Genomic DNA, 26,394 nt, shown 5'->3' with positions numbered 1-26,394 from the left:
TTATATCTCATCTGCCCTGGGAACGCCTTGGTGTCCCCCAGGAGGAGCTGGAAAGTGTTGCTGGGGATGGGGACATCTAAAGTACTTTGCTCAGCCTGCTGCCCCTGCCATGGGTGCTGGTTGTGATGGAGACTGGAGGTGAGTGGTGTGGAGGAGGATGATAGCTGAGAATAGGTACTGTTTGTTTTGTTAGGGTTATAAAGTGAAGACCTTAAACCCTGATTTACATACTTTATTTACTTCCCATAATAGTAAAATATGTATATTGTGCTTAGTTTTAAAGCTCCAGTGACTACACAGGTATCATATTGAACTGGGGAACACAAGGCATCCATTAGTACCAACCAAATAACACTCCAAAGTTACACTAAATTTTGGTGAGGGTAAAGGGAACATTGCCATTTTTCAAAATGGTGTATTTAATTAAATATTTATGCATACAACAATATTGTATACAACAATAATAATAATAAAGCTTCACTATTGAAGCTATCTCTGGAGAAATGAAGCAGGCTACGAGAAAATGGCAACAGTAGTATGCTAATTGCAAAGCTACTTTAATTTATTTATTTATTTTTTACTTTATGTCAAATCAGCATTATCTCAGTGATCAGAAAAACTGTCAGCCAAACAAATAGGCAGGCAAGAACATGTTCAGCTGGTCTGTTTGTAACAGACTTAAATTAAAACTTTGGATGGATGAATGGATGGGTATGACTGGAAAATTGACAACTGACAACCATATACTCTTCATACTATTTCAGTTCTGTGACCAATATTTGTTTAAAGTAGTCCTCAAGGTTAAATGAATAAACAATCCAAAAATGTCCTAACTACTGGCCTGGCTTACAGATTTAACTTTTCCAGTAGAAACTTACATTTCTAAGATCACTGCATTAGTATCAAGAAAATGAAACAAGTTGAAACAAATGGATTTGTATGAAAACGTGCAGTCTCGACCCAAATGTCAAGATGTTGTTTTTTTCCCCACTGATGAAATATAATTCATTTAATCAATGCTTGATAACAATATGTGTCAATAATAAATGACTCCTGTAGTACAGGGACATCATGAATGTTTCACATGAAGTGGTGGATGTAGCTTTACAACGCAGTATCGTTGAAATGAGGAAGAGAGATGACGGTATAGAGCGCATGCCTATCAGTTTGACCTGATGATGGTGACGCATAGTATGGGAAACGAAACTTAAGTCAGACAGGCTGTCCCGGTTATCTTTAAAGAGAGCGGTTCAGGCACAGTGCGGTGAGTCTAAGCGATGCTGCTGCTGTTGATTAGCTCTCACGTTAGTTTCGAATAACACGGAGGACCTCAGTCTCCGCGATATTACAACCTGTGAGAGGATCAGCCCATTGGACGGTAGTTATAATGATTTCTGTTATTGTTGTTGTTGTTGTTGTTGTTGTTGTTTTTGTGACGATAATTGCTCATTTTAGTTTATTATTATTAAACGTATTAGGAGTTGTAGAAGTAGCCTAGACTAGTTGTTGCAAGATTGTGGGAATAATTAGATAAACTGACTGAGAGTTGGCAACATGGGTGCAGAATTTATTTTGTAGCCTATAAGAAAGGAAATGGTTGATTTTTTTAAAAAGTTTTGATTGGTGTTGAATTGTGGGGCATCTGTTTTGGTATAGCCTAAACGGGATTCTACTGTTTAAACCCCCGTTTTAATATCACTCCGTGGTTCATCCTGTGAGTGCGTATCGCTGCCCCTGTTTACTCCTAGTGCTGTGTTAAGCAAATGGCCAACCGCGCCACCCAGTGGGTTTAAGATGTAAGCTCCACGCAGCAGACGGTTCTTCAGGGTTTTTCTGTGAAAACTGAGCTGCGAGTTACTTCCCCTCCTCGGCCCGTGGTATTACGTAACAGCAAAGGTCGCAGAGAGGCCACTTGGAGAGCAGAGGGACGGCGGGCGGGGGAGGAGCCGGGATTTAAATGAAACCTTCCTTTATACAGTTTTAGCCCACTGCCGAGTAGTCACCTTGTGCTCAAACATATGAATGAACTTAGAACTCTTAATACTCATAGGCTAATTTAGACCTAATAGGCTGTGTTACCTTTATTATAAAGCACAAGTATTGTGGCTCTAGACAAATTAAAAAAAAAAAAAAAAAAAAGGCTAAAAATGTCTCTTTTTGATGGTAAAGGTTGCTGATCCCTAGTCAAAGTAAATACAACTGCAATTAGTTCTATGTCTCTTTTCGGTAAAATTTTAAGCTCTCAATAAGATGTTCTGCTAACTAGTGAATCTTTACAGATATAACAGAACCAGTGAAACTGAAAAGCATGTAAGAGTATAAATGAATTTATCGAATTTTAATTTTATTAATGATTTAATTTATGTATTCATTTTCTGTGCCATCAGTGTGTGAATGCGTGTGAATGTTTGACTTGACAAGCAGGTGGCACCTTGTATGGTAGCCTCTGCCACCCGACTATGAATGCGTATTTGAATGAGTGAATGTGACATGTAGCATTGAAGCACTTTGAGTGGCCAGAAGAATAGAAAGGCGCTGTGCACATCCAACATTACTGCAACACATTGTGGGTCAGGAGGCAGAATGTTGAGCGACAAATGAAATGCAGCCATAATCCTTCTTTTTTAATAAGCAGAAACAGTTCTGCATTCACACAGACCCCATTTCCACCTGGCTTTACCATGTGATCTGAACCTTGGTATCAGGAGAAGGAAAAATTTTGATCTAAGGTGTAACTGTATGTAGAGCGCATTCTGATCAGAATGCGCTGGATCGTTCGGACCACATCTGGTCCTGGGTGTCTAGACCTTGAATTTTACAAACAAAAAGTGGTACAAAATATTTGCCAAAAATATGAATGAGTCTATATATCAATTATTCATGTAGTTACCTTGAATCCATGAAAAAAGAATCCAAAATGCCAAACATTGTTTATTATCAATAGCAAAACTATATCAAAACATCTGTTTACAAGCTCTCACACAACTCTAACAGTATACTCCCAGTCTCATGTATCCAGTCATATCCTCAATGCTTCCCAATACATTGGGTTTCCTTGCCTTCAGCTCTCTCTGAACGGGAGCTAGAAAGCATAGCTCATTTTTTGGATTTTGAACTGTATGAGAAAAACAGGGTTTTCTTTATGAATTCAAAGTAACACGGCATGACAAACAGAAACATAAATGATTGTTTTGTGAATGAAGTATTCCTTTAATGGCTTTCTGAGTTGAATATATTGAGCAAACTTCTTATCATGCATCATCTTTACTGTTTTCTTTTTCAGACACATTCAAGCAGAGTTGGACTTTGGCCTTTAGTCTGCTGTAGATAATGACAAGTTAATCCAACCTAATTCTGTTAGAGTTCATTCGGCGTGTGCCTTAGTCAGTCGGACTTGTAACTAAATATGGGCCTGTTGTGACTGGCTGCCACCTGAAAACATACCTGAAAACTGAAATTGCTTAAACTCTGGGGATATTCCTACAAATGCAGGGTCAGTACACATTTTACATCCAGGTGTTGACTTTAGCATTATGAATGCATCACAATGCCAGGTAGAGAATCCAAACTGGCTCCTCTTTTGTCAACATACGACCTCAAACTTGCATGCGCTCAATGTTCCGTCAAGGAGAAAGAAATTACGTATACGTTAAAACCAGTCAGCCACCAGTGTGCGCGAAATCTCCTGCTCTGCAAGGCCAAAGGTGGCGAAAAATGGAGGCCTGTTTCTAGGCGGCCCACGTTTCCAAACCCAAGTCAGTATGTGTCGTGTTACTTCTTTGTGGAGGGCTCTGGTTGCACACACCACAGGAACCGGTGCACCTTTGCCAGAAGTGATGAGGAAGCTGCCATTTGGACATTTGAAAAGAATCACAGATTAGACCATGTGTTACTCTGTAACCTCATAGCTCAGTCTGAGAAAGGATCTGATCTGCCTGATAACTCTGAACCTCTAGGTGACCTCTTGCCAACTCTAGATTTGAAGGCTGTGTGTGATCTGTGCTCTATCAAAGAGAAAGAAATAACATACAAAGTTCAGTCACTTAGTCACAAGTGTAGTAGAAATCTGCTTTTAGCCAAAGACAAAGCCTCTAACCAATGGAGGCCTGTCTCTGATCGGCCTAGAGGTGGATTCTTCAGTCGAAATGTTTTTTACCAAGTGTGTAACTACTTTATTGAGGGCTCTGGATGTACTCAACACGGACAGGGATGCACTTATGCTAGAAGCTATGAAGAGGCTACTGTATGGAACTATGTTAGAGACAAAGGAATCAGTAAAGATGACTTAATCAGACTTGTAACTAGGTCTGAGCCTAATTCTCTAACACCAGAAAGTGCAGCCAAAAGCATACTTCAACAGTTTTCAGGTGAATTTATCGAGTTCTGCAAAGAGTGCTATCACGATCGTCCACAAAAACTAACAACCAAAAGGTGGAATTCCACTTGCTCAGGAGATGCAGCGCACACCTGGGACCCAGTCTTAGTTCATCACCTGTCAGAGAATAGTCGGAAACACATCTACAGCCAGGTACGTCCTCTTCCCCCCAAATGTCAGTTTAAGTACTGCAGTCATGTCAGGGACGGCAAGCCCTGCTGGCATCAGGCCGGACACTGCCAGTCTGCACAGAGCGAGGTGGAGATGGTCGTGTGGAAAGTGGAGCACAGCGGGCTCTCTGTTCGGCCCCATCTCCTTCAGCTGAGCCGACAGGAGCAGACGGAGCCCAGACAGGCCACCATATACTGCAAAGTTTGCCTCCTGAACCTTTCATCCCCAGAGAGCTTCTACAAGCACTGCACCTCTTTGGAGCATGCCCAGTTACTCTCTGAGGACACCACCACCAAGTGGAGAGGAAGACAGCCTCCACACAACCACCAATCTCAGTTTTGGCTGTGTGACAGGTAAACAACACTACTGCCCTGTATGTGTTTTACAACCATACTGTAGATTCATGCAGGTGCTTTAGGTTCCACTATGGGGGGCAATCTTCAAACACCCAGAACTTAATGTGTTTTACCAAAAATGCCTTTCATTGCCACAATTGCATATAGTTTAAAGGTCCAGTGTGCATGATTTAGGGGGATTTAGTGGCATCTAGTGGTGAGGATTACATATTGCAACCAGCTGAAACATTTCCTGGTTAGACTCAAGGCTATTCAAGAGAAGGCTGAGACACGGGGTCGAACATGGGGGGATTGCACATGCGCAGTGTAACTTGAGCTGCGATGCTGGAGGGTGACAGCAGGGGCGCTAGATAAAAAGCGCAGGATCCGCTCAGGCGATCAAGGAGTGCGCTTGGTGCGGTCTGCTTGGACTTTTGGACGGCGGCTGCCTGAAGTTGCTGGAATCGCATCTCTGTCATTCTCACCCACAACGCAGGCCACCAGTGACAGTCCAGTAATAAGCTGTGAAAATGACATGCATGCACATCCCCTTTATTCCGCGGTCTCACGCCATCTACTGAGCCTTTGAGGAAGTGCAGACCAGATTTTACTGCGCATGTGCAATCCCCCCATGTTTGACCCCGTGTCTCAGCCTTCTCTTGAATAGCCTTGGTTAGACTTCCCTTCCTAGCATTTGACTGGGAGCTGAATTATCCGCAGAAACAAAACAATTTGCACCGCTAAAAACACCAAAGAAAGCAGTTTCATGTTACAAATCAGGTTTTCTCCTCTACTGTTTGACACGTTGGACACAGAGTGCTAGCCTAGCAACTGTTAACTTGTGCTCACCTTTTTCTCGTATGACTTAGGATCCACAGAGGTCTATTCCTCTCCAAAACAAACAGACCCGTTGATTTCACATTAAAAAAAAAAAAAAATGTGTCTTGCTAACTACAGCAGCCCATGCAAAAACACAAATGACCCTGAGCCAGTGTTTGGTTTGTCCATTCTGGGCTACTATAGAAACATAGCGGGGCAACATGGCGATCTCCATAAGAAGACCTGCTTCCATGTATAAATGGGTCATTCTGAGGTAACGAAAACTTTTCTTATTTTCAGATGATTACACACTACACAGATAGACAGACAGACAGACAGACAGATAGACAGATAGATAGATAGATAGATAGATAGATAGATAGATAGATAGATAGGTTTATTGTCATTTTCAAGAGAATTATTTTCACATTACGCACAGCCACAGTTACAAACACAACATCAATACCACAGACGTATACCCGCCACCATACACATATCCATTCCACAATCTTTTCATTCTTTAGACACTCAAGTAAATAAACTTATTGTATTATATTTCTGCCTATATATCCCCCTATATCCAACACACTGGACCTTTAATTGGGACTCTCCCACTTTTTCTGTTTCATCCTGTTTAAAGGACAAGGCTAGTGATATTCTATGTTTTGTTACCGTCAACAAATCCCATGAAAAGGCCAACACCAACAGTGTGTTATGGAACAAAAAACCAAGGAGGTCTTGCTGTTTGTAAAAAATGCAGACAACCAAGGGAAAAAAACAACAACAACAACAACAACAACAACAACAGTGTGTTAGTTTGTATCTCAATACTTCCCCAGTCCCTGTGCTCCAAGCTCATTAATTCTTTCTGACGACTTAAATATATACAGTATGCATTATGAATATATACTTTAATTTCTGAGAAATTCTCAGTAATTTCCTGTAACAGCTGGGCACTGTATTTTTTCCTTTTTTGTACAAACAGATCTCAAACAGGAGGAAATAATGCATTTGTTGGGGACTGTTTTTAGCTACAGATTAATTCACCATACTTTAAAACAAAAGTGTGTTTCTTACAAGCTTGACAATGAAATTATGTAAAAGATACCAGCATGCATACCAGGTTCTTCTGGTTTTTGTGAGTGGTGTTTATGGACACTGTTGTCCAACAATGGAATACACAATAGAAATAGTGGAGCTTCTCACAGTTTGAAATAAATGGAGCATAAGATGGTGATGTATGGATGATTCAAAGTGCATACGTGAAAACAAATCAAACACGAAATTAAGTCAAACACAATACACACTGTTAAATGTATTTGTAATAAGAAAATGAAAAACATATGTTGGAAGGATTGTGTAGCTTTATGTCTTTGATAACTGAATGAATTGTTTCTCATTTAGCATGGACAGTGTTTCTCCATCTGTAAAAGAATAAGCTCACCTCATGAAAACTTAAGTGCTTTGCATTACGTATTGGCAGGTCTATGCTGCCTTCTGCTGGACAACACTAAACTCATCACACTTCTTCACTTTTTTTCTGTATTGTGATTTGATTATTGGACTTATTAAAGACCCCCAAAAAAGCATAAAATTTTTAGATTAAAGTTGCAAATTTACAAGATAAAGATTGAGATATTCTCTGATATTAAAGTGGCAAATTTATTTAAAAAAAACCCTCACAAATTTACGATTCTCTACGATTATGTAGTCATACATTTAATAAAAAAAAATCAGGAATTCTCTGATTCTCTGATTCTCTCTCTTTTTTTTAAGAATAATAATGAAATCACATATAAGAGAGAACTGTGGAGACAGGAGAGACTGAAAATAAGATTTCTATTGTTTTAGTTTTTCCAGTAGCAGCAAACAGAGGAGATGTTGCTGTTATTGTTATTTTAAGATAGCTAGCTAGTAGCTAGTAGTAGTACCATGGTTACAGCGTAAACATATAGCATGTGTATACTGATGATGTGATGAAGAAGTTGTGTGATTGGACAACCAAAGTGGAATGCAAATGCCTTTAGCTCCGTTGCACATTGGCAACTTAGCAAACTTAAAGCTCACCCTGCAAGGCCAGAAAGCCTATGGCTAAAGTCGAAGTTAGCCCGCTTTGAAAAATGCCAGCTTTGTGACAATGTGAAAACTTTCTTAGCCCAAGGATAACAGCTTCCTTAGTTCGGGGCTAAGTGCAGTGTGACGAAGACTATGTTAACCTAATAAATACCAATAAATATCTTACATTACTAAATACATTGTTGGTCTAATTTGATACAAAGTATGGCTTATTTTATGTCTTATTAAAATAAAGTGCAACTGCAGTGTTGTCTCTGGTGTGGTGAAGTTGACCCAACCTTGAAATGCAATCAGAATATCTGAGTTTTTACATTGACTATTCATGACTTAAATCTTGGAAAGAGTTTGTTTTTATTAAACTGGGAATAGCTACCGAAAGCTACAGGGGAAAGAAAAAAAGCAATTCTCTTACTGTTTTGATAGTTGACGCACTTCCTTTGTGACATAAATCAAGCCTTCATTTTCGTGGGGTTAACCCGGTGGCTGACAGACCTGCATAGTGAAAGCGAGACTTATAGGGAATTAGTCTAAACGCAGATGGTGTCATTATTCTATAGCCATTACACTGTGCAATCAACATTTATGTCATAAGTTAAAGCAAAAACTTGTTTTGTTCATGAAAAACAATTCATTCAATTATTAAAGCCAAAAAGCCAAATGATTGTCCTTTATAACAGATGTTTCATTTCATTATGAGACAGACAATGCCCAAAAAGGAATTTCATATAATATAATCACTTTATTTGTTTGATTTGTTTTAGTTCATGCATTTTAAATCTTCCACAGTGTGGGAGCTCCAGCCACACCTCCAAAAACAAACATACTACAAAAGTAGTTTTTAAAAAGTATATATGAATCTAAATTTGTATAATTAATTTGAGAAATATTTAGATGTCTTTTTTTTTTTTTTACTGATCCAACATGGAGTTTTGACTGACATATTCTTTGTATTGTACTTTTGAAATTACTGTTCCATCCTAGACCACAAACGTGTGAGTATGGCAACAAGTGCCCAAAAGCTCATTCTGTGGAAGAACTGCAGGAGTGGTTGATGCGTGCTGCAGAGGAGAAAGAGATCAGACATAACATCGGAGCCCAGGGTCTCATGTGCTACAATGAAAGGCTCTTGGAGGAATACAAAAACAGCAGTAATGAAGTACACATTGTGAGTACAGGGCTCAAATATTTTGTCTCATTATTATCTAATTCTGTTTAAGGGTGTTTGTTTAGCAGGATGTTCCAGTGGTTCAGTCAACTGAGAGGCACACCATGTTCTCAAAGAGAATCCAGCCTTAATCGCATACACAGTCTTTCTCAAGGTCATAGCGAACTTTAACACTCTCCTAGAGAAGAAACTGAAGTGCTGTCAGACAGACACAAAAAAGACAATAAACGTTTGCACAACATAGAAATAAAATGGGAAAAACGTGTTTACATCAAGTGCTCAGTGAGCAAATACACAAGTCATTCTGTTGCTGGTGTTTTTGTGATTTTGCTCCATATGATAAACTACAGTAGAGATAAAGATGCCTGGATGACTTTGGACCTAGTGCATTGTGGGTAGGCTACATATTAGCTTACCAGAGACACTGATCATTGGGTGTTATCTATAGTGAGTTCTGCCTCGCAGAGACTTGCAAACTTTAGAATCTCCCCTTATCACAGTAGAAAAACGACAACATTTTGAGCCCAAATTGGCTTTTTATCACGTACAGTTATCACAAACACATATCAATTAGATATAACGAATAATTACACAAGTTTGTGACTTCTAACAATGTTTCTTTTTTATATTACTAATTGACTGCTGATTTAATTTATTCTTCAGTTCCTCACCATCCTGAATCACAGTATTTTACTTTATTATTTCAAATTAACAGATATCAGAACAAGTTGATGATGTCAGCATCTCTTGTGATGAAGATTTAACTGTGGCGTGTGAACAGATCAATACAACACTGAAATGGAACTTCCAAGTTGAAACAGAGGTAAGTTTTTTACAGTAAGGCATGGAAGTTGGTTACTTTTTCTGTATCAAAATGCCAAAAGGTCCAGCTGCTTGCAACAAAAATGTGCTGCAAATTCCATTAGCTCTGTTTCACACTGGCAACTTCAACCCAAACTTGAGGCGAACACTGCTTCAGAGCAGGGTAAGCTAGTCTAAAGCTGAAAACAGACTGGCGCTGTTGCAGTGCAGCGTGTCATGTCACACGTGTCAAGTACCACCCCTAGCACACTGGACGCGTTGCTCTGCAGCTAATCAACAGACAACCATGCAAAGTTACTGCTACTTTTACTGACAGATCTGTACTTCCTCCACCATAAAATTTATCTTAAAATCATGTGTGCAGAGCCCCTAATTAAAGTTGATGTCTTACCTGAAGAGCCAATCTCCAGAGCTACGACTCAACAGGTTATATCTATCTTCATTATGACGTGATTGTGGGTCATATAGCCCGGGACAGTTGCAAGACACAGCAACACCTACCAAAATCTCTGTATACATCTGTTACAACCCAGCTCACAGGGGAAAGGGAAGCAACACAAAAACCCAGATGTTAAAAGGTAAAGCAGTTTTAATGTAACTTAAATTAAGGAAAACTGGTTAACAATAAACTGAGAACAAACCAAGGAAGAGGGCCGGTGGGTGCTGTTTAACTCAAAAAACAAATATAACAAAAAGAGGACTCACTAGGAGCTTAACCTATGATCTAACTAATCAAAAATAAAAGGAAAACAAATTCTGATTATCTAATCTGGCTTTTAAACAAACAACGAAACAGCACCCCTGCACCTAGTGTCTCTAATACAAATTATCTATGTGAGGGTGAAAATGTGTGGAATCAGTCAAAATGGTTTAACAATGTCTAACAACCTGGCCACACTTGAAAGGTTCACAAGATCTACCAAAAAGCTTAAAACAAGCTACAAATGCTACAAGTTGGCTGTCAAACACAACACAAAGTTCTCAGACAAAGAGGCCAGCTGCCACCAACAGTCAACCGTCTGGACTGATAGGCTGGCAGGGCGCTTATAGATGCTTGGTCTTGATAGGTTGACTGGGATTGGCCCACTGCACTCATGCCGCACCAATCAGGGACCCAGGTGAGCTGTGGGCTGGGCGGTCAGAAGCAGCAGAGGCCGCACCAATCAAAACAGGGGGGGTGGAGTTTCTGAGTCCAGTGGAGGTGCAGGCAGCTCAGCAGACAGAGGGAAAAATTAGTCTTAAATAAACACACATACACACAATGAAGGTGGAAAGAGCCGCGGCCGTAACAACGTCAATGATGAGAAGAGGAGTCAAGCTGACATAGGAGCAGTGAAAAAGAGCTGCTATGGGAGCTGGTATTTATAAGCAGAGAGTGAGTTGGGGAAAAATACGCTGCCGGTGTGTTTTGGCATAAAGCTTAAGTGTCAGTATGAAAGCTTTCTAAGCCCCAGGCTAACAGCTTACTTAGCCGCGAACCCTTCTCCAGGTTCAAGTCCCAGGGTGTTTTTGTGACTCATCCACTGCTCCAGCCTGCCTTCTAACTGGACCGCTCGGGGCTGCTTTCTTCTTTGCTCTCGTCAGCACATTGGTCACGCATTCATAGCTTTCCAAAATAATAAGGGTTTTGCACGAATTACTGACTCATCATTACGAGGGATATATACGAATTTTGGTGCATTACTTTTAATAGGAAAATGTACAAACTGTGCCTTAGAACAGCCTGTACAGTGTGTTTAATTGCCATTTTCCTGTACATACAGAGACAGCTTGTGCATGTGGCGCTGCTTAAGCAAGAACCAGGAGCTTCATTCAGCCTTGGTGACATCGGTTCTTTGCCCTGCATCTACTCCTCAGGGAAAGACTTCCTCACTGAAGACATGACTTATGACATCACCGTGTCTTTCACATCTATCAACCCAGGCCTTTATGACCAGTGGTTAGTGTTAGATTTTGACATGAGACCAGTGCTCTTGAAGAAACTCAAAGTAAGAGTGGGCCAGCAGTCACTGGATGATAATGAACAAACAACTGTGAACTATGGAGCCACTTTTCAAAGTGCTGAGCGTTGGCATCGAGGGAACAGGGTTATCATCCCCTGTACATCCAGAACAGAAGAACAGGAGGAGCTGTTGAAGGAGTACAAGCCTCCTCAGATTAGTTTTCTGTATAAATCCTCCCACAACAGCCAAACACCTCTGAATAATGAGAACTACAGAGAAAGAATGCACCAGTTCCTGTACAATGAGGAACGGGCAGAGGACCAGATTGTTTCAAGGTAATATGCTTCTCTGTCTTTCCTTCATCTTATCTTTCCTTTTATGATGTTTGGATTTTGTGCATATTTACAAAACCTAAGCTTTTTTTTCTTATTTACTTCAGACTAAATGTTTGTGGAGAAATTACAACAATGGATATGCTGAACAGTCCAAAGTTTGGCCTGATGATTGCACCTCGGGGAGAACTGTTCTGTGCTGTCTCGATTCCTTGTAATCTCACGCCAGACACCCCAGAGGGACTGGCACTAAAACGAAGCATCCACTCAGGCCTGATCGCACCTCTTTCCTCCAGTGGTCAAAACTCCAAGGTCTATGAAGCCATCATTTTGCGAGACAAAACAAGTGACAACAAAATGTATTTGCAACTGTCTGAAAAATGTTGCTCTGGTCTTCAACTCAGAAGCAATGAGTCATATCAGATGGAGGTGCAGTTTCAGCTGAATCGCCACAACTTCTGCAGCATGCACAAGGCCATAGACCTCCTCCCTGATACAAAACGAGTGCTACCAGACCTTAAGAAATGTGGCGTTCCTGTGAATACCATACGCTATGAGAAGCTGAATACAAAGCAACAGTCAGCAATTGACTTTATCACAGGGAATTCAACTCTCCAGAAATGTGTGGCACCCCTCCTCATCTATGGACCATTTGGAACTGGGAAAACATTCACTCTTGCTACAGCAGCCAGAGAGCTTTGTAAGCAGCCTCACAATAAAGTGCTAATTTGCACCCACACCAACAGGTAATACATATTTTTGAAAATGTGTTAAATGACATTGACTGTTTGATTCAAATGAACATGTGCTCCCTACATGAAAGTGTTAATCTAGATTAAGCTCCTTGCTCAAAGGGCCCCGACACACAAAGCTGACGGTTGGCCATAGGTCAGGCCATCGGTGAGCATCTATCACCCTAGTTTTTTTCACGCGTCCCGCGAAGTCGGCATTAGTCGACCTGTGTCAGCCTGTCTCTGCCCATGTCAGCCCTTCTTGGCTTTTTTTCTGGCCAATTCAACATGTTGAATCAGTGTCAGAGATGGTGGAGGCTATCCATGAGAGAAATCACTCTGATTGGCAGTTCAGGTCAGCGTATGAGAAGAGAAATGGAAGTGGGGACAGCCAACAAAGAGCCAAAGTCAAGAGGGAGTGAGATAGAAACAAACTTATTAGGTTATTAGGTATGATTTTTTTTTTTTAGCCATTGAGCTCTTTAGCGGAAACAGCTCATAATTGTTTGTGTTATTGTTCATGGGCGCATAGTAAATATCCTGTTATGTCAACATCAGGTTATGTTGTTGCTAAATGGCTAACTAGCGTCTTGAATCTACCCTTTTGGTCATCCGGTTCCTTTTTTGAATGATCAATACAGACTACCACCGCCCACTGGTGTGGAGAGTTATTTCCTCTCATGCAGGTGCAGAATGTACATGCTAATTGGCCATTGGCTGTAGTCTTTGTGGTTTGTTCAAGTGCAACTTTTTGGCCTAGACACAGGTAACGTGAGGTGATGGAAGGCCTTTGTCACCACTGTTTTTTTTATATTTTTTTTGTGTGTCTGGGCCGTAAGCTGGACTGTTGTAAATAAGTTTAAATACAACAATACCAACAGGTAATTTTGTCCTTGACATTTTTGTTTTCTTTCAGTTCTGCAGATCTGTACGTCAGAGACCACTTGCATCCATTCATCAACAAGAAAAATGATGGATCAAGGCCAATACGAATAAAAGCAAACAAACAAGGGAATGCTTTGTTTGCCACAGATGAGATTACCTTGAAGTACTGTTTGCTTTCAGAAGATGGGCAGTATTTTCTACCACCTACAAAAGCTGCCCTAGATCACCACAAAATAGTCATAACCACCACGACAATGGCGAGAAATTTTCACGAGTTAAAGCTCCCAGAGGGATACTTCACCCACATACTGATCGATGAAGCCTCTCAGATGCTGGAATGTGAAGCCTTGATGGCTCTTGCTCTTGCTGGGCCAAACACCAGAGTTGTTTTGGCTGGAGATCACATGCAGATGGGACCCAAGCTTTTCTCAGTTGATGATCATCACCGTTCAAATCACACACTCCTTAATCGCTTGTTCCACTACTATCAAGGTCAAAAGTGCGATGCTGCCCAGAACAGCAGAATCATCTTCAGTGAAAACTACCGCTCAACCAAAGAAATTGTGGAGTTTGTGTCCACCCATTTCTACGTTGGTAAGAATGATGTCATCAAAGCTACTGGAAATATTCCGGCTCCTGCAAATGGCCGTGCCCTAAAGTTTCACCATGTTAGGGGAGGGTGTTTCTTGGACACTGTGTCTATGTCTTGGTATAACAAAGAAGAGGTTGCCAAAGTGGTTGAAGAAGTGAAAGAGATTCTCAAACACTGGCCATTGACCTGGGGGACCAAGGACCAAAGCTCAATCTGTGTTCTATCAGAGGGATCCCAGGTAAAACAAAAGTTTTTAGTTGTCACTGACTGAAAAGAGATATTAACTACATCATTGATACAGTGAAGATTTCTGCATGAATGTATTTGCATTGTTATTGTTATATATGGTCCAAGTTAAAATAGTTTAAATATCTTACTTGTTTCTTATGATTGTAGGTTCGGCAAATTAGGGCAGCCCTTTCAAGAAGAGACCTTGCTGCAGTCCATGTTGAGAATCTTGCAAATGTGCAAGGTAATTTTGATTTAGCTTGAAGAACTCCTGCATGACTATCCCATTATGCTAGATATAAGGGATTGCTAAACTGCACACCTGACTATTCAAACATTTTTTTTATCTTATCTTTCACATATATTATAGTCATTTTATATTATAAACATATTCTTCATGTGTTAACAGGCAAACAGTTCAGGGCAGTCATAATGACAGCCGTACAAACACGTGACAGCCTGAAAACGTCTCACCTGCCTGGTCTGGAGCTGTTCAATGATGCCCGTGTGTTAAACACTGCGATGACTAGGGCTCAGTCCCATGTGGTTGTGGTTGGAGATGCTGCTGCACTCTCTTGCTTTGGGAAATGCTCTGCAGTCTGGAAGAGCTACATAGACCATTGCATCAGCAACAACAGTGTCGCACCACAGCATTTCACCAAAGATTTCTTCGAAAAAGATGTTATGGAAACTGCAAGGTTTCAAAAGTCTGAACATGTGGATGAGAGCAACACTCTCAGTGATGCAATTCTTCAAGAGTTAAAAGATGAATATGAACAGAAAGCAGAATATAGTTCAGATGAAGACAGATTGAAAGTTGAAGACTTTGACCACCACAAGTCAAGATCAGTGTACAATAACAGTGAAGCTGATACAGACCTTTTGGAGCTGTGTAAAAAACAACCAGAGATGTACAAGCAAGGAAGGTTTGTCAGGGAGTCATATAACAGAGGTTATGTCATACCATTTCATAACCCTGCCATACATGTTAACATCAAGGGAAGAGCAAACCTAGGCAAGGTCTTCACTGGAGACGAAGTGGTCTTACAAACAGCAAAAGTGGTCAGCATCACTAAACAAGCTGAATCAGCCCGTGTACTTGTGTGCCTGCTTGAGGATGAGGATCACAGCAAACCAAGACAGAATTCTGAAAGCAAATTTGTCAAAAGGACAATGATGCCCATCACAAAATCTGCACCTAAAGTATGCATACATATCAGCAAGAAGAGACGTAACGTCATTCCAATATGGGAGCAAATCAGTGGACATTGGATGATTGCAGCATACGAGCGTCTTGATGAAAACCTCAAACAAAACAACGTATTTGTGGTGCAAGTGATTTGCTGGAAAGAACATTGTTCTATTCCACTGGGGAATGTCATAGATATTCTGCCAATTGGAAGTTCTTTGGTTGATGGACTAAAGATCCTGAATGAAGAATTTAAAGTTTCACCCAATACATGTACATACGAGGGTCTCCCCTACAAAGATGAAGACAGGACACACAGGCACGACATAACTGACATTGTGACTTTCACTGTTGATCCAAAAGAAGCAAAAGACTTGGATGACGCCATCAGTGTCAGGGAAACTGGAGACCAGTATGAGTTGGGAGTCCATATTGCAGATGTGGCAAGCTTTGTGAGTCTAGGTGGTCCATTAGATGAGGCTGCAAAACAACTTGGTGCTACATACTACTGCAGTAAGCAAAATCCCATCCATATGTTCCCCCAAGACTTGAGCACTGGGCACTTCAGTCTTCTGTCTGGTGAAGTTCGCAGGGTGGTTTCATTGGTGTTCACAGTAAACAAGAAAACACATGAGATCATTGGGAAACCCAAATTCCAGCTGTCATTGGTCAAGTCAAAGCGGCAGTTGTCTTATGAAGAGGCAGAGGACATGATCTCTCAAAGATACAGAGAGACACCTAAATTTCACTCTGTAGAAGACTGCGTCACAGTGGCTTATTGTTTTGCAAAAGCTCAAAGGAAAATAAGACTTGTGGATTGGGCTTATTCTCAACCTGATGATGAAAGATTGCCCGGAGAGCGCAAAGCCAATCTGATGATTGAAGAGCTGAGTGTGTTATTCAATACACTTGCATCTGAGACTTTGATTGGTTCAGAGAAAACCAGGCGTTGCACACCCCTTCGCTGTCAAGCAAAACCAGATCCTGAAAAGATAGACGAATTCAAGAAGAACTGCGGAGAATTGATACCACTGTCTTTTCATGTGCGGCACAAAGTTGATGTTGATGAACAAGCCCCAAACTGTGAGAACTTCCGCATACTCACAGAAGTGTGGGAAGACATCCAGTCAGCTGCAAGAGCAGATGACATAGACAAAATGGTGGACCTGATTGCTGCAGATGACATCCACCCTCAGCTCAAGCCAGTTGTTGATCAGTTCAGAAGGTGTTGTAGTAAAGCTGAAATCATCTGTTCCAAGTCCTATACCAAAGCACGCGATGGGCATTATTCTCTGAATGTAAGATCTTATACACAAGCGTCCTCACCAATACGGCGGTACATGGACCTCATCTTGCAGAGACTTTTGCACTCCATCATATGTGACAAGGATGTCCAATACACATCATCAGAGATTGCAACTTTGTGCAGTCAATTTGAGGAGAAACTCAAGGGTGCCAAAGAGTATGAACAAAAGGCTGAGCAGATCTCCTACGCAGTGAGCATGAGAAAACAAAGTGCTTCAAAGCTAGCCTTTGTTGTCAGTCCCAAGACAGACAGTTTTGCAGTGGCCTTTCCTTTTAACAAGAACATGTTTGCAGAGAGTGTATTGATTATGTACAAAGATTTACAATTGTTTGACCAACCAATTTATGATGAAGCAAATGACTGCATCATTCTTACATGGAAAAGGCGGATCTATGCAGTTGACAACATGCAAATCCACCAAGAACTGAAAATGCCAGACTTTGGTCCCTGCGTTGAGCTTCCATTGGCAATATGGAAAGCCACTATTGAGGCAATTGACAAAGAAAACTGGGATCATGCAAAGTCTCTCACAATGAACGCTGATATAAAGCGACTGGAAAAACAAAACATCCTGCCACAATCACCTGAAGTGCCTCATTCCAAGACCTTTGAGGATGAGAGGGAACAAACGGAGCATGAGGTTGACATCAAGCTTCAGTTGCAGAGAGGTGACACTCTTCAGATCCAAATGACTACAGAGGTGAAAAGAGGTTATCACATGCCTGCTGTTCAGTTGGTGCGCATTAAACCAAAGTTTGAGATCTGTGTGCACCATGTCCACAGTCCTATCACATGCTTCTCCAGATCTGCAGATGATCCATCAAGGATTTTCTATAGTGACACTGAGGAGTATAAACGGATCTGGAAACCATTGTGTGAGATGGAATCTGCTTCCACTGCAGTGGATGAAAGTGACAGCATTGTTATTGAGAACCTGGTGGTAAACTTCAAACAAGAGCAGGCAGGCATACTTACAGGAAGCTTCTTCTTACCCCTGGCATGGATCAGTCGATGGGCCATTGAATGTAACCTTTCAAAGTGCTTACTGTGCATACGGAAAAGAGGTTTGAAGTTGACTTCAGCCCCTGAACATTCTGCACTGGTGGACCCACGAGAGTTCACATGGGTAGCCCATGGTGTCACAAGAAAAGTAGAAGAACAAAAGAACCCTCCAAATGAAGGAAGTAAAGTGCAATTCTATGTCAATCACCTGGCAATGGAGACCATACCTGATTGTGTCTTTGAGAAAAACACCTGTTTCACAGTTGAAATAATCCCAAAGCTCCTGCCCGACATGTAAGTTCAAATGTAGTTCACTTTGACTGTACCAATGTAATATTTATTACAGTTTGACTTTTCATATTTTTTGTCTCATTTTTGTTGCATTGGCATTAACCTGACATATTGTTAGACAATTTCATTTTCAGCCTTTGATTCAACTGTTGACGTACAGTTTTATCTTTTCTTTCTGTAGCCGGAAAGAAAATGCTGTGGTCAGCATTACATCAGCATGTGATCTTGTCACGTCTATAGCACTTGGAACACACATTCCAAGAGAGGGTATGTCCATTACTCAGCAGTAAATAGTTGCATAGATTTCAAGTATTTGTATCCATGTGAGTCACACCTAAAATTGAGTACATGGAAGACGCATTGTCTTTTTCTTGCAAAAAACAACTTGTCATTTTGTCCTTGCAGTAAAACCAACGTGGCACAGTATGAGGAAAGAGCTACCAAATATACTGCCACAGTTTAACCTGAGTCAGCACCTTGCTGTGGAGAAAGCTCTAAATAATACCTTCACACTTATACAGGGACCACCTGGTAAGAGCTGGAACTTATATTCACCGTGTTGCTTCATATGTTCTGCAAAGGCTTAAGCCATTTTTCCCATTTGTCTCTTAGGAACTGGAAAGACAGTAGTAGGTGTGTATATAGTGTACTGTTTCTTTGAGCTGAACTCTAAGAACCAAAGGAAATGTGTTGACCCAAAGGACGAGAACAAGAAACAAGTTATTCTCTACTGCGGCCCGTCCAACAAGTCTGTTGATGTTGTTGCAGGCAAGTTACTTTGTTTCTCTGATGAAATTTCAGCTGCATTTCTTCCTGTTGTTATAACCAATGTTTTACTGTTATAACACAGAGTACTTGTTGAGGTTTGGAGACAGACTAAGGCCCCTCAGAGTCTACAGCCAACAAGTGGAGATGCTTGATTACCCTTATCCAGACTGCACTCTTCAGTTTTCCCAGAGGTCACTCCGCCAAGAGCGTGCCAAGCCAGAGCTCAGGTATTGTTACTACACCAGTTGATGACAGTCTTAAGAAATATCTTTGCTGGCTAATACTGACATATTTTACATGGTTTTAGGAGCATCACTCTGCATCACCGCATGCGACAGGACACCAACCCTTTTTCAGGTCAAATAAAAGATTTTGATCAACGCATTAAACTTGCCCATGAGAGAAAAGGAGAAGAGCTGACTACTGAAGAAGTGAAAGAGTAAGTTCAGATGAAGACTAGTTGGTTTGGCAAAAGCACATCTGGTTAGCTTTCACACCTCCATTAAAGAGCAGTGCAGAGTTGCTTCCCTGAGCTTTTCTATGGGACTGTGTCCTACGCAGTGACAAGAAACTCCTTAACAGGGCTAGATTGGATATTTCTATGTCTTGAAATAGTGATAATAATGTGACAAGATCATCCTCAGGACCCAATCATAACCTTGTTCCATGTTAAAGAATAATGATCAAAAGTACATTAGAAGGAACTCGTAGTCACTTTGAGTCAGTATGATGAAACTGTCCAAAATGGGGCTATATCCTACCCTAAGGTCTTGAGTTTGTTAGTTTCATTGTCATTTTCTGTGTATCTTTTTAATGTGTGCATACCAAAAACCTTTTTTTAAAAAGTGAGAAAGAGTAGAAAGGAGTAAGTAAATAACTGTAAGACTTTATTTGCAGCACGAACTTAACGGATTGTTTTTCCTCCCAGATACAAAATACTTCTCAGAGATGCTCGGACACATGAGCTTGAACGGCATGACATCATACTGTGCACATGTACACAGTCTTCTACTCCAAGTTTGACTAAGACAGTCAGCGCACGTCAGATCCTCATTGATGAGTGTGCAATGGCCACTGAACCCCAGGCCCTGATTCCATTAGTCTGCAACAAACCAGAAAAGGTTGGCTTTTCATTTATCCATGGTAGACTGCTTGTGCTTTCCGTTAACACTGCCCTGAATGTGTCTGTGTGCTAATGATGAATTTTGCTTTCTTTGTTCCTTGTTTTATGAATACACTGCCCTGAAAGCCTAATCCAAACATGTATTGATATTATTTCACATTACGTAGGCTACTGGAACACGGGGGTCTATGTTTGGCAGTTGTGAATAATATCATGACAACTACTAGCAAACTACTAGCAAACATACAATAATGTATGTTGTGATTGTTTGTTTACAGTTGTATTTAACACTGTCCACTTGTGTTCATATGACAGGACCGGGGCACTGGTTGCATCATTACACTAGTTATTCACTCTAATGTCTCACAATATCCCTTTCAGATTGTTTTGATCGGTGACCACAAACAGTTACGACCAATCGTGAAGAATGAGCGTGTGAGGAAGCTGGGGATGGCCAAGTCTCTGTTTGAACGCTACTATACAATACACAAGAACAGGGCAGTGATGCTGGACACTCAGTACAGGATGGTGAGAACAAATATACTATATATACATATGTATCGTGTATTATATATATTATACAGTGTTTTATTTATTTATGTATATATGTATTTACTGTAACAATATTTTATTGCAACATGTCACTTACAACTCAGCAATACAGCAGCTTGGTCAGTGGCCCTACGCTTCAAACAATGATGGTTTAGGTATCCCTCTATTGTAACTTTTGGTCGTGTCAGTTTCCATGTCAAATTTCCACTTGTTACACACTACAGTGTCTTTCAAAATAAACTTCTGTCTTCATAGGAAACATAGGTTTTGCCACCAAAAGTACTTGGGGTTTAAGTAATAAAATTACTTGGTTATGTTTAGAAAAATGATCATGGTTTAGGTTATAATAACTACATTTGTTACAGTAACTTAACGAGTATGTCATTTGACACCTATGTCACGTGATGACCAGTGGTGGGTGGAGTACTGAAAATCTGTACTCAAGTAAAAGTCCATTTACTACCCAAAAAAGTAACTAAAGTAAAAGTGTCAGTTAGCACTTAAGAATCCTACTCGAGTAAAAGTAAAAAAAGTACCTGGTTAATAAATTACACAATGTACAAGTTACTTTCCCTTGCCAGTGCAATTGTTTTGACACATAAATCAGTTAATCAAACAAATAAGGAGAGCCTATACAATTAAGATAAGAATAATCTCCCACCCTTTTTACATCTCTTTCCTCTATACCAGTCTCTTTATTACCATGAAAAAAATAACATAGCTAATGTTAGCTAGGTAACCACATTTTCACCTACAGTGTGTGCAACTTACTTAAATGTGCTATTGGAGGTTTGAAGTTTTTGGAAAAGCAGAGATGTCAGTGTCCCTCGGGAAGCACAGCAAGCACCTCATCATGTTGTCTCTGGAAACTGGGTCTTGGTTTGGGTTTTGCCTTTTCATCGTCTCATGGTAGTTAAAGACGGGTGGTACTTCTTTTTCTTCCAGGCTGCTGCAACTTGCTATCTGCAGTAGAGGTGCTCCTCGTGCGTTTTCGAGCAGACTAGTTGTAACCAAAGGTATAAATAGCAAATGTAGTGAAGTAAAAAGTAGACTTCTTGGCCAAAAACGTACTAAGAGTAAACAGTATAAGTACAGTTAAGAAAAAGGAACATGAAAATACTTCTTCCCTAAAAAATTTACTTTTTTACTCATGTGCACAACTTGTAACCCATTATTACCCACCCCCATGAGATGACTTACTATGTGACATGGTTTAAAAAAAAGTCACGTGCATGTATTTGACCCATCCACCACCCCTTTTTTCTATACTATTCAGACTTTCTTACTCTTCCGATTACTTTATTGCCAAGGACGGGATTACATTAGAGTTAGCTGAAAGACCAGTGTATCTCAAGCAGACACTGTAAGGTGCCTTGTGCATTGGTAACAGAAGCTGAAGGCCACTGGTTAGGCTGCCATATTTGACTCCCTGGGAATGAGAACGGGGTTGTGTATTGCCACATGTTTGAGTTTAATATTTTAAATTGTTACCAACAATAATCAATTATGTGTTTTTATAGCATAGGGACATATGTGAATTCCCTTCACAACAATATTATGAGGGAAAACTGAATACTGGGGTGGAGCAGCCGAGCAGTGTCCTCCGTGTTGAGAACAAGACAATGCCAATCGTTTTTGGGGACATCAGAGGAAAAACTATCAGTTTGGTCGTCAGCACAGCCAAGGGCAACGAGAACTCCAAGGCAAACCAGGAGGAGAGAGACAAAGTGGTACTGTACTGGGCACCCTTGGTTTCCTTGTTGATATTTAACTGTGATATTTAAATGCAAGGGTAAAAACTACTATAGAGTCATTAACATGATCGTTATCATTGGCATTATTTATTATTGCTTTCAATCTCTGGTTTTGGTTTTGTGCTTTTGCAGATTGACATTGCCGAAAAGCTGGTGCAGAATGCCAAAATCAAACAGCAAAGCATTGCGATTCTGTCGCCCTATAATGCCCAAGTGTCAGAAATCAGAGACAAGCTGAAGGAGAGGAATATGGGTGAAATCACCATCACCACAATCACCAAAAGCCAAGGTAAACATGTACCTCTCTGCTTCCTCAAACCAAATCCTTTACTGAAATAAATGGGGTTGACATGCAGGAAAGGGCTGAAGGTTGGAATTGAGCCCCAGCCGCTGCAGCAGGGGCAAAGCCTTTGCACATGTGGCGCCTGCTCTACCAGGTGAGCTAATGGGCACCCTACCCTCGGGGGATTTTCTTCAACTTTGGCACAGGCAGCCTCTTGGACTCAAGGATGAACTGATTAGAATTTTGTGGTCAAAGGTCAAGGTCACTGTGACCTGGTCCATCCCATTTTCAGGAACGTAATATCTCAGGAACACCTTGAGGAAATTTTTTCAAGTTTAGGTCCAACGTACACTTGGACTCAACAGATGAATTGATTAGAGTTTGGTGGTGAAAGATCAAGGTGACTGTGACGTTTCATCCATCTCATTCTCATGAATGTGATATCTCAAGAGGGCCTTAAGGGAATATCCTAAACTTTGGCGCAATTGATTGATGAAATTGATGATCAAAGGTCACTATGACCTCACAAAACATGTTTTTGGCCATAACTCAAGAATTCTTATACTAATTATGACAAACTTTGACACAGATTTCTAATAGGATAAAATGATGAAGTGATGACATTTCATATCCAAAAGGTCAAAGGTCAGCTTCACTGTGACATCATAATCTGCAAAAACCCTTTTCTGGCCATTATTCAGGCTCATATCTCAGGAACAGAAGGGGAGACATTTGGTCAGATACTGAATTGGTGACACTCATCTTGGGTGCCCACCTTGAAACTGTGCTGATTGTACAGGTTTTCTGTGCTGCCAGGTTAAAGATATGTGTGAAGTATCCATGTTTTAGAATTTGTATCTTCTTTGCAACAACATACTGGAAACATTTTCTACTGTCATGGCTACATATGAGTCTGGACTGACATGGATGTAAACGGTAACTGCAACTTGAGTGGTTGGAGGATGTATACAACTTTAAGGTGGCAATCCTAGGTTCATAATACTAACAGCTTTCTAGACATGTAAATTACAATCCAGTGACTCAATCATGTATTTCAAGAGAAACCAAACAACAACCTCTGTTATTTAATGAATGCTCATAATGTGACACACAACATTTTGTTTCACAGGAAGTGAATGGCAATACGTCATCATATCTACAGTGTGCTCTTTGCCAAGTGAAGAGATCGAAAAAGAACCAGACGGAGCTTGGCTGTCCAAACATGTGGGCTTTGTGGGTGATCCCAACCAGATAAATGTGGGCATCACCAGGGCCAAGGAGGGACTGTGCATCATTGGTAAGATGCTCCAGCTCAGCTCTTATTTCTATGTGTAACGCTTAAAGCTGCCATGTGGCTTCATAACGCAAATGTTTGTGTCCTCTCCAAGGGAACCAAGAGTTACTGAGCTGCAGTAGATCTTGGGGAAAGCTCCTGGACCACTACAAGCTTCACAAAGCAGTGACTGATGCTGACAAGATTTCAGTGTATTCTGCCACATAGCTGATCTCATCTATACTTTTTAAGAGACTTGATTTCTACAAGCAGCCAACCAGAGCTCCTACACTTCTTCAGCAGCATGACTTCATGAATTATGTATATATTTTAATTTTTCCATGATGCTGCAGTAACTTTTTATGTTATCTTTTTACAGTTTTATAGCATATTTGGGGTTTTTGATATTTGACAGTTTTTATTGTGCCCTTATTTACATACCCCTTTCTCTTTCATATGTATACAGCTGTAAATAGGAAGTCCTACAACTTCAATATCACCTGTATCTAGAATGTTGTTGTTAGGTGTGTTCATTTAATCTTAATTTTAACTTTCAGGTTCAGTGATTGAATAGTCTATTTTTTATGCTTTTTTCATATTTGTTACTACAATTTAAGATATTGCATTTGAGAAAAGTTGTAAGCTGTAATAAATACTTTATGATATAAGGCTAACCTTAACAATGGGCAGCAGGCAGAGCTCATTTTGTTTGATTCTTTAAATTCATTTTTAGGTTGAGTTGAAATGTATTCCACTGTATTTAGCACTATATGAAATCACCTCCAGTGAGGCATTGTTCCTGTTAACTGATGAATGAGTCTGCATTTGTTTTCATCGCAGCTGGACAGCTGGCCTTAACACTGTAACTGCCTCATCATTCAGTGAGCCTAGTCTGTACTTTTTATTTTGTGTTTGACTCTTCATAATATTGTTTTTCATACATTTGGATGTTCAGGGATTAGCTTTGGCTACAGAAATGTTAATAAGAGATTTTCATGTTTAAGTAAATGTACAAAAACATTCAAACTGATTTATTTATGGTTCACTTTTTTTTTGTCTTTACCTTGTTAAATGGAATTTATGGAATTTGTCAGTAGAATCAGAATAAATGATTTGGTGAAAGTATGAGATTAAAACTGAGTTGTTTTTGTCTTATGATTCACGCCTGTTCCTTACAGAGCCCAGCAGGTGACATGGATAAAGCATGCATGTGTTTTAAAAGCCATGCACATGCTTTAGCACTGATAACATTTAACCCCTGCCAAGGCCTAATAAGTTTGCTGAGAGGAGCAATGGATTTCTGCTCAAATGTTTCAGACTAATGACCCATCATCGTCGACCCATTTTTGTCTTTTTTTATGGCTGGATGGGTCAACAGTATATGCCACATAGATGTGGTTCAAATCTTAAAGCTGGGAACATTTAGATAAATTTGAGATGTAGCTCAGTGTGTCAAGTTTTTCTAGTAATAATTCTGTTATAACTGTGTGTGTGTGTGTGTGTGTGTGTGTGTGTGTGCGTGTGTGTGTGTGTGTTTTGGTTAGGCACCTATTAAAACTTTGAAAGTTTAGCGTTTATAGGGACTTAAACCATTGTGATGGAAGTATATGATGTCCATTCCCATGCTCAGTTATGTCTTTTAAGTTTTTGCAGCAATTTTCGGGTTGATACCATTTATTACACAGCTTTGGTGCTAAATGTAATTTTTTTTTACCTTTTGAGAATTAATAGAAATGGTCAACAATCCCTTACAAAATTCTACATTAAGACACTGAGACCTTGAGGAACACCACAGAAAAATCTATGCGGTGATCAAACCCTTATGACATTTGGAGATTTCTGTCATAATTGCTTTTTTGATGATTGGATGGTGAGCACTTCTGTTCTTAAAAGAGCTGAGAAACCCCCTTTTTGTTAATATACCTATGAAAGGCAAACACCCTCTGAATGCTCAAGGTCTTTAGTTTGTGGTAGACATTCATGAGGCTGTGATTATACCAGAGGTCACAATAGTTCATTTTATACAGTGAAGTCAAGTTTTAAAAAATCATGGTCTCAATTCAAATGGCTGCTATAGTGACTCTTATCTCCAAACATGAATAAAATTGGGCCTCATTGAATCCACAAGAGTCACAGCTTTCCAGTCAGATCCAATTAATGCAATTTCAACACTGTTTATGGAGCCCAGTATGCAGAAATGTTCACAAACAATAGTCGAAAATTGTACTGCATGCAAAAAAACTGCATGTTTTTTTCCCAAAAGACTAGCATAAAGTGGGCATAATATGTGTACAGGGGAGACTTGAGGGACCCACACAAACCATTTCATTCAAATATCTGTGAAAGTGGTCATACCAGTTTTCCCCTCGTTGAAATTCA

At 40.3% G+C, this 26,394-nt stretch overlaps 1 protein-coding gene across 2 annotated transcripts; it reads left to right on the top strand.

The window, feature by feature from the left end:
- The first annotated feature begins 1,220 nt into the window (after positions 1-1,220).
- LOC126385428 (helicase with zinc finger domain 2-like) lies at positions 1,221-25,151 on the top strand. 2 transcript variants are annotated; one of them, XM_050037134.1, is made up of 20 exons: positions 1,221-1,378; positions 3,284-4,899; positions 8,758-8,941; positions 9,657-9,764; positions 11,527-12,041; positions 12,146-12,784; positions 13,686-14,484; positions 14,643-14,718; positions 14,884-18,265; positions 18,444-18,529; positions 18,668-18,793; positions 18,875-19,030; positions 19,113-19,257; positions 19,338-19,469; positions 19,959-20,151; positions 20,535-20,681; positions 22,226-22,435; positions 22,592-22,748; positions 23,872-24,039; positions 24,131-25,151. In XM_050037134.1, exons 2-20 carry the CDS (start codon positions 3,548-3,550, stop codon positions 24,241-24,243), a joined length of 8,688 nt encoding a protein of 2,895 aa, XP_049893091.1. In that variant the 5' UTR covers positions 1,221-1,378; positions 3,284-3,547; the 3' UTR covers positions 24,244-25,151. The 2 variants fall into 2 exon arrangements, with proteins under 2 accessions (XP_049893091.1, XP_049893092.1); XM_050037135.1 differs by lacking the exon at positions 3,284-4,899 and having other exon boundaries at positions 1,249-1,378.
- The last annotated feature ends 1,243 nt before the right edge of the window (positions 25,152-26,394 follow it).

The sequence above is a fragment of the Epinephelus moara genome, chromosome 24 (genome assembly GCF_006386435.1).
Source record: "Epinephelus moara isolate mb chromosome 24, YSFRI_EMoa_1.0, whole genome shotgun sequence".
In the NCBI taxonomy this organism is placed as follows: domain Eukaryota; kingdom Metazoa; phylum Chordata; class Actinopteri; order Perciformes; family Serranidae; genus Epinephelus; species Epinephelus moara.
Note: the sequence above shows the minus strand (reverse complement) of the source record. Positions and strands in the feature narration are given on the sequence as shown.

Excerpts from the sequence above, each read along its gene's own strand:
- LOC126385428 (XM_050037134.1), top strand. The coding sequence starts at position 3,548 with ATGCCAGGTAGAGAATCCAAACTGGCTCCTCTTTTGTCAACATACGAC. Across the intron at positions 14,485-14,642 it reads TTCTATCAGAGGGATCCCAG|GTTCGGCAAATTAGGGCAGC; the intron begins GTAAAACAAAAG and ends TTATGATTGTAG. Across the intron at positions 19,258-19,337 it reads CGTGCCAAGCCAGAGCTCAG|GAGCATCACTCTGCATCACC; the intron begins GTATTGTTACTA and ends ACATGGTTTTAG.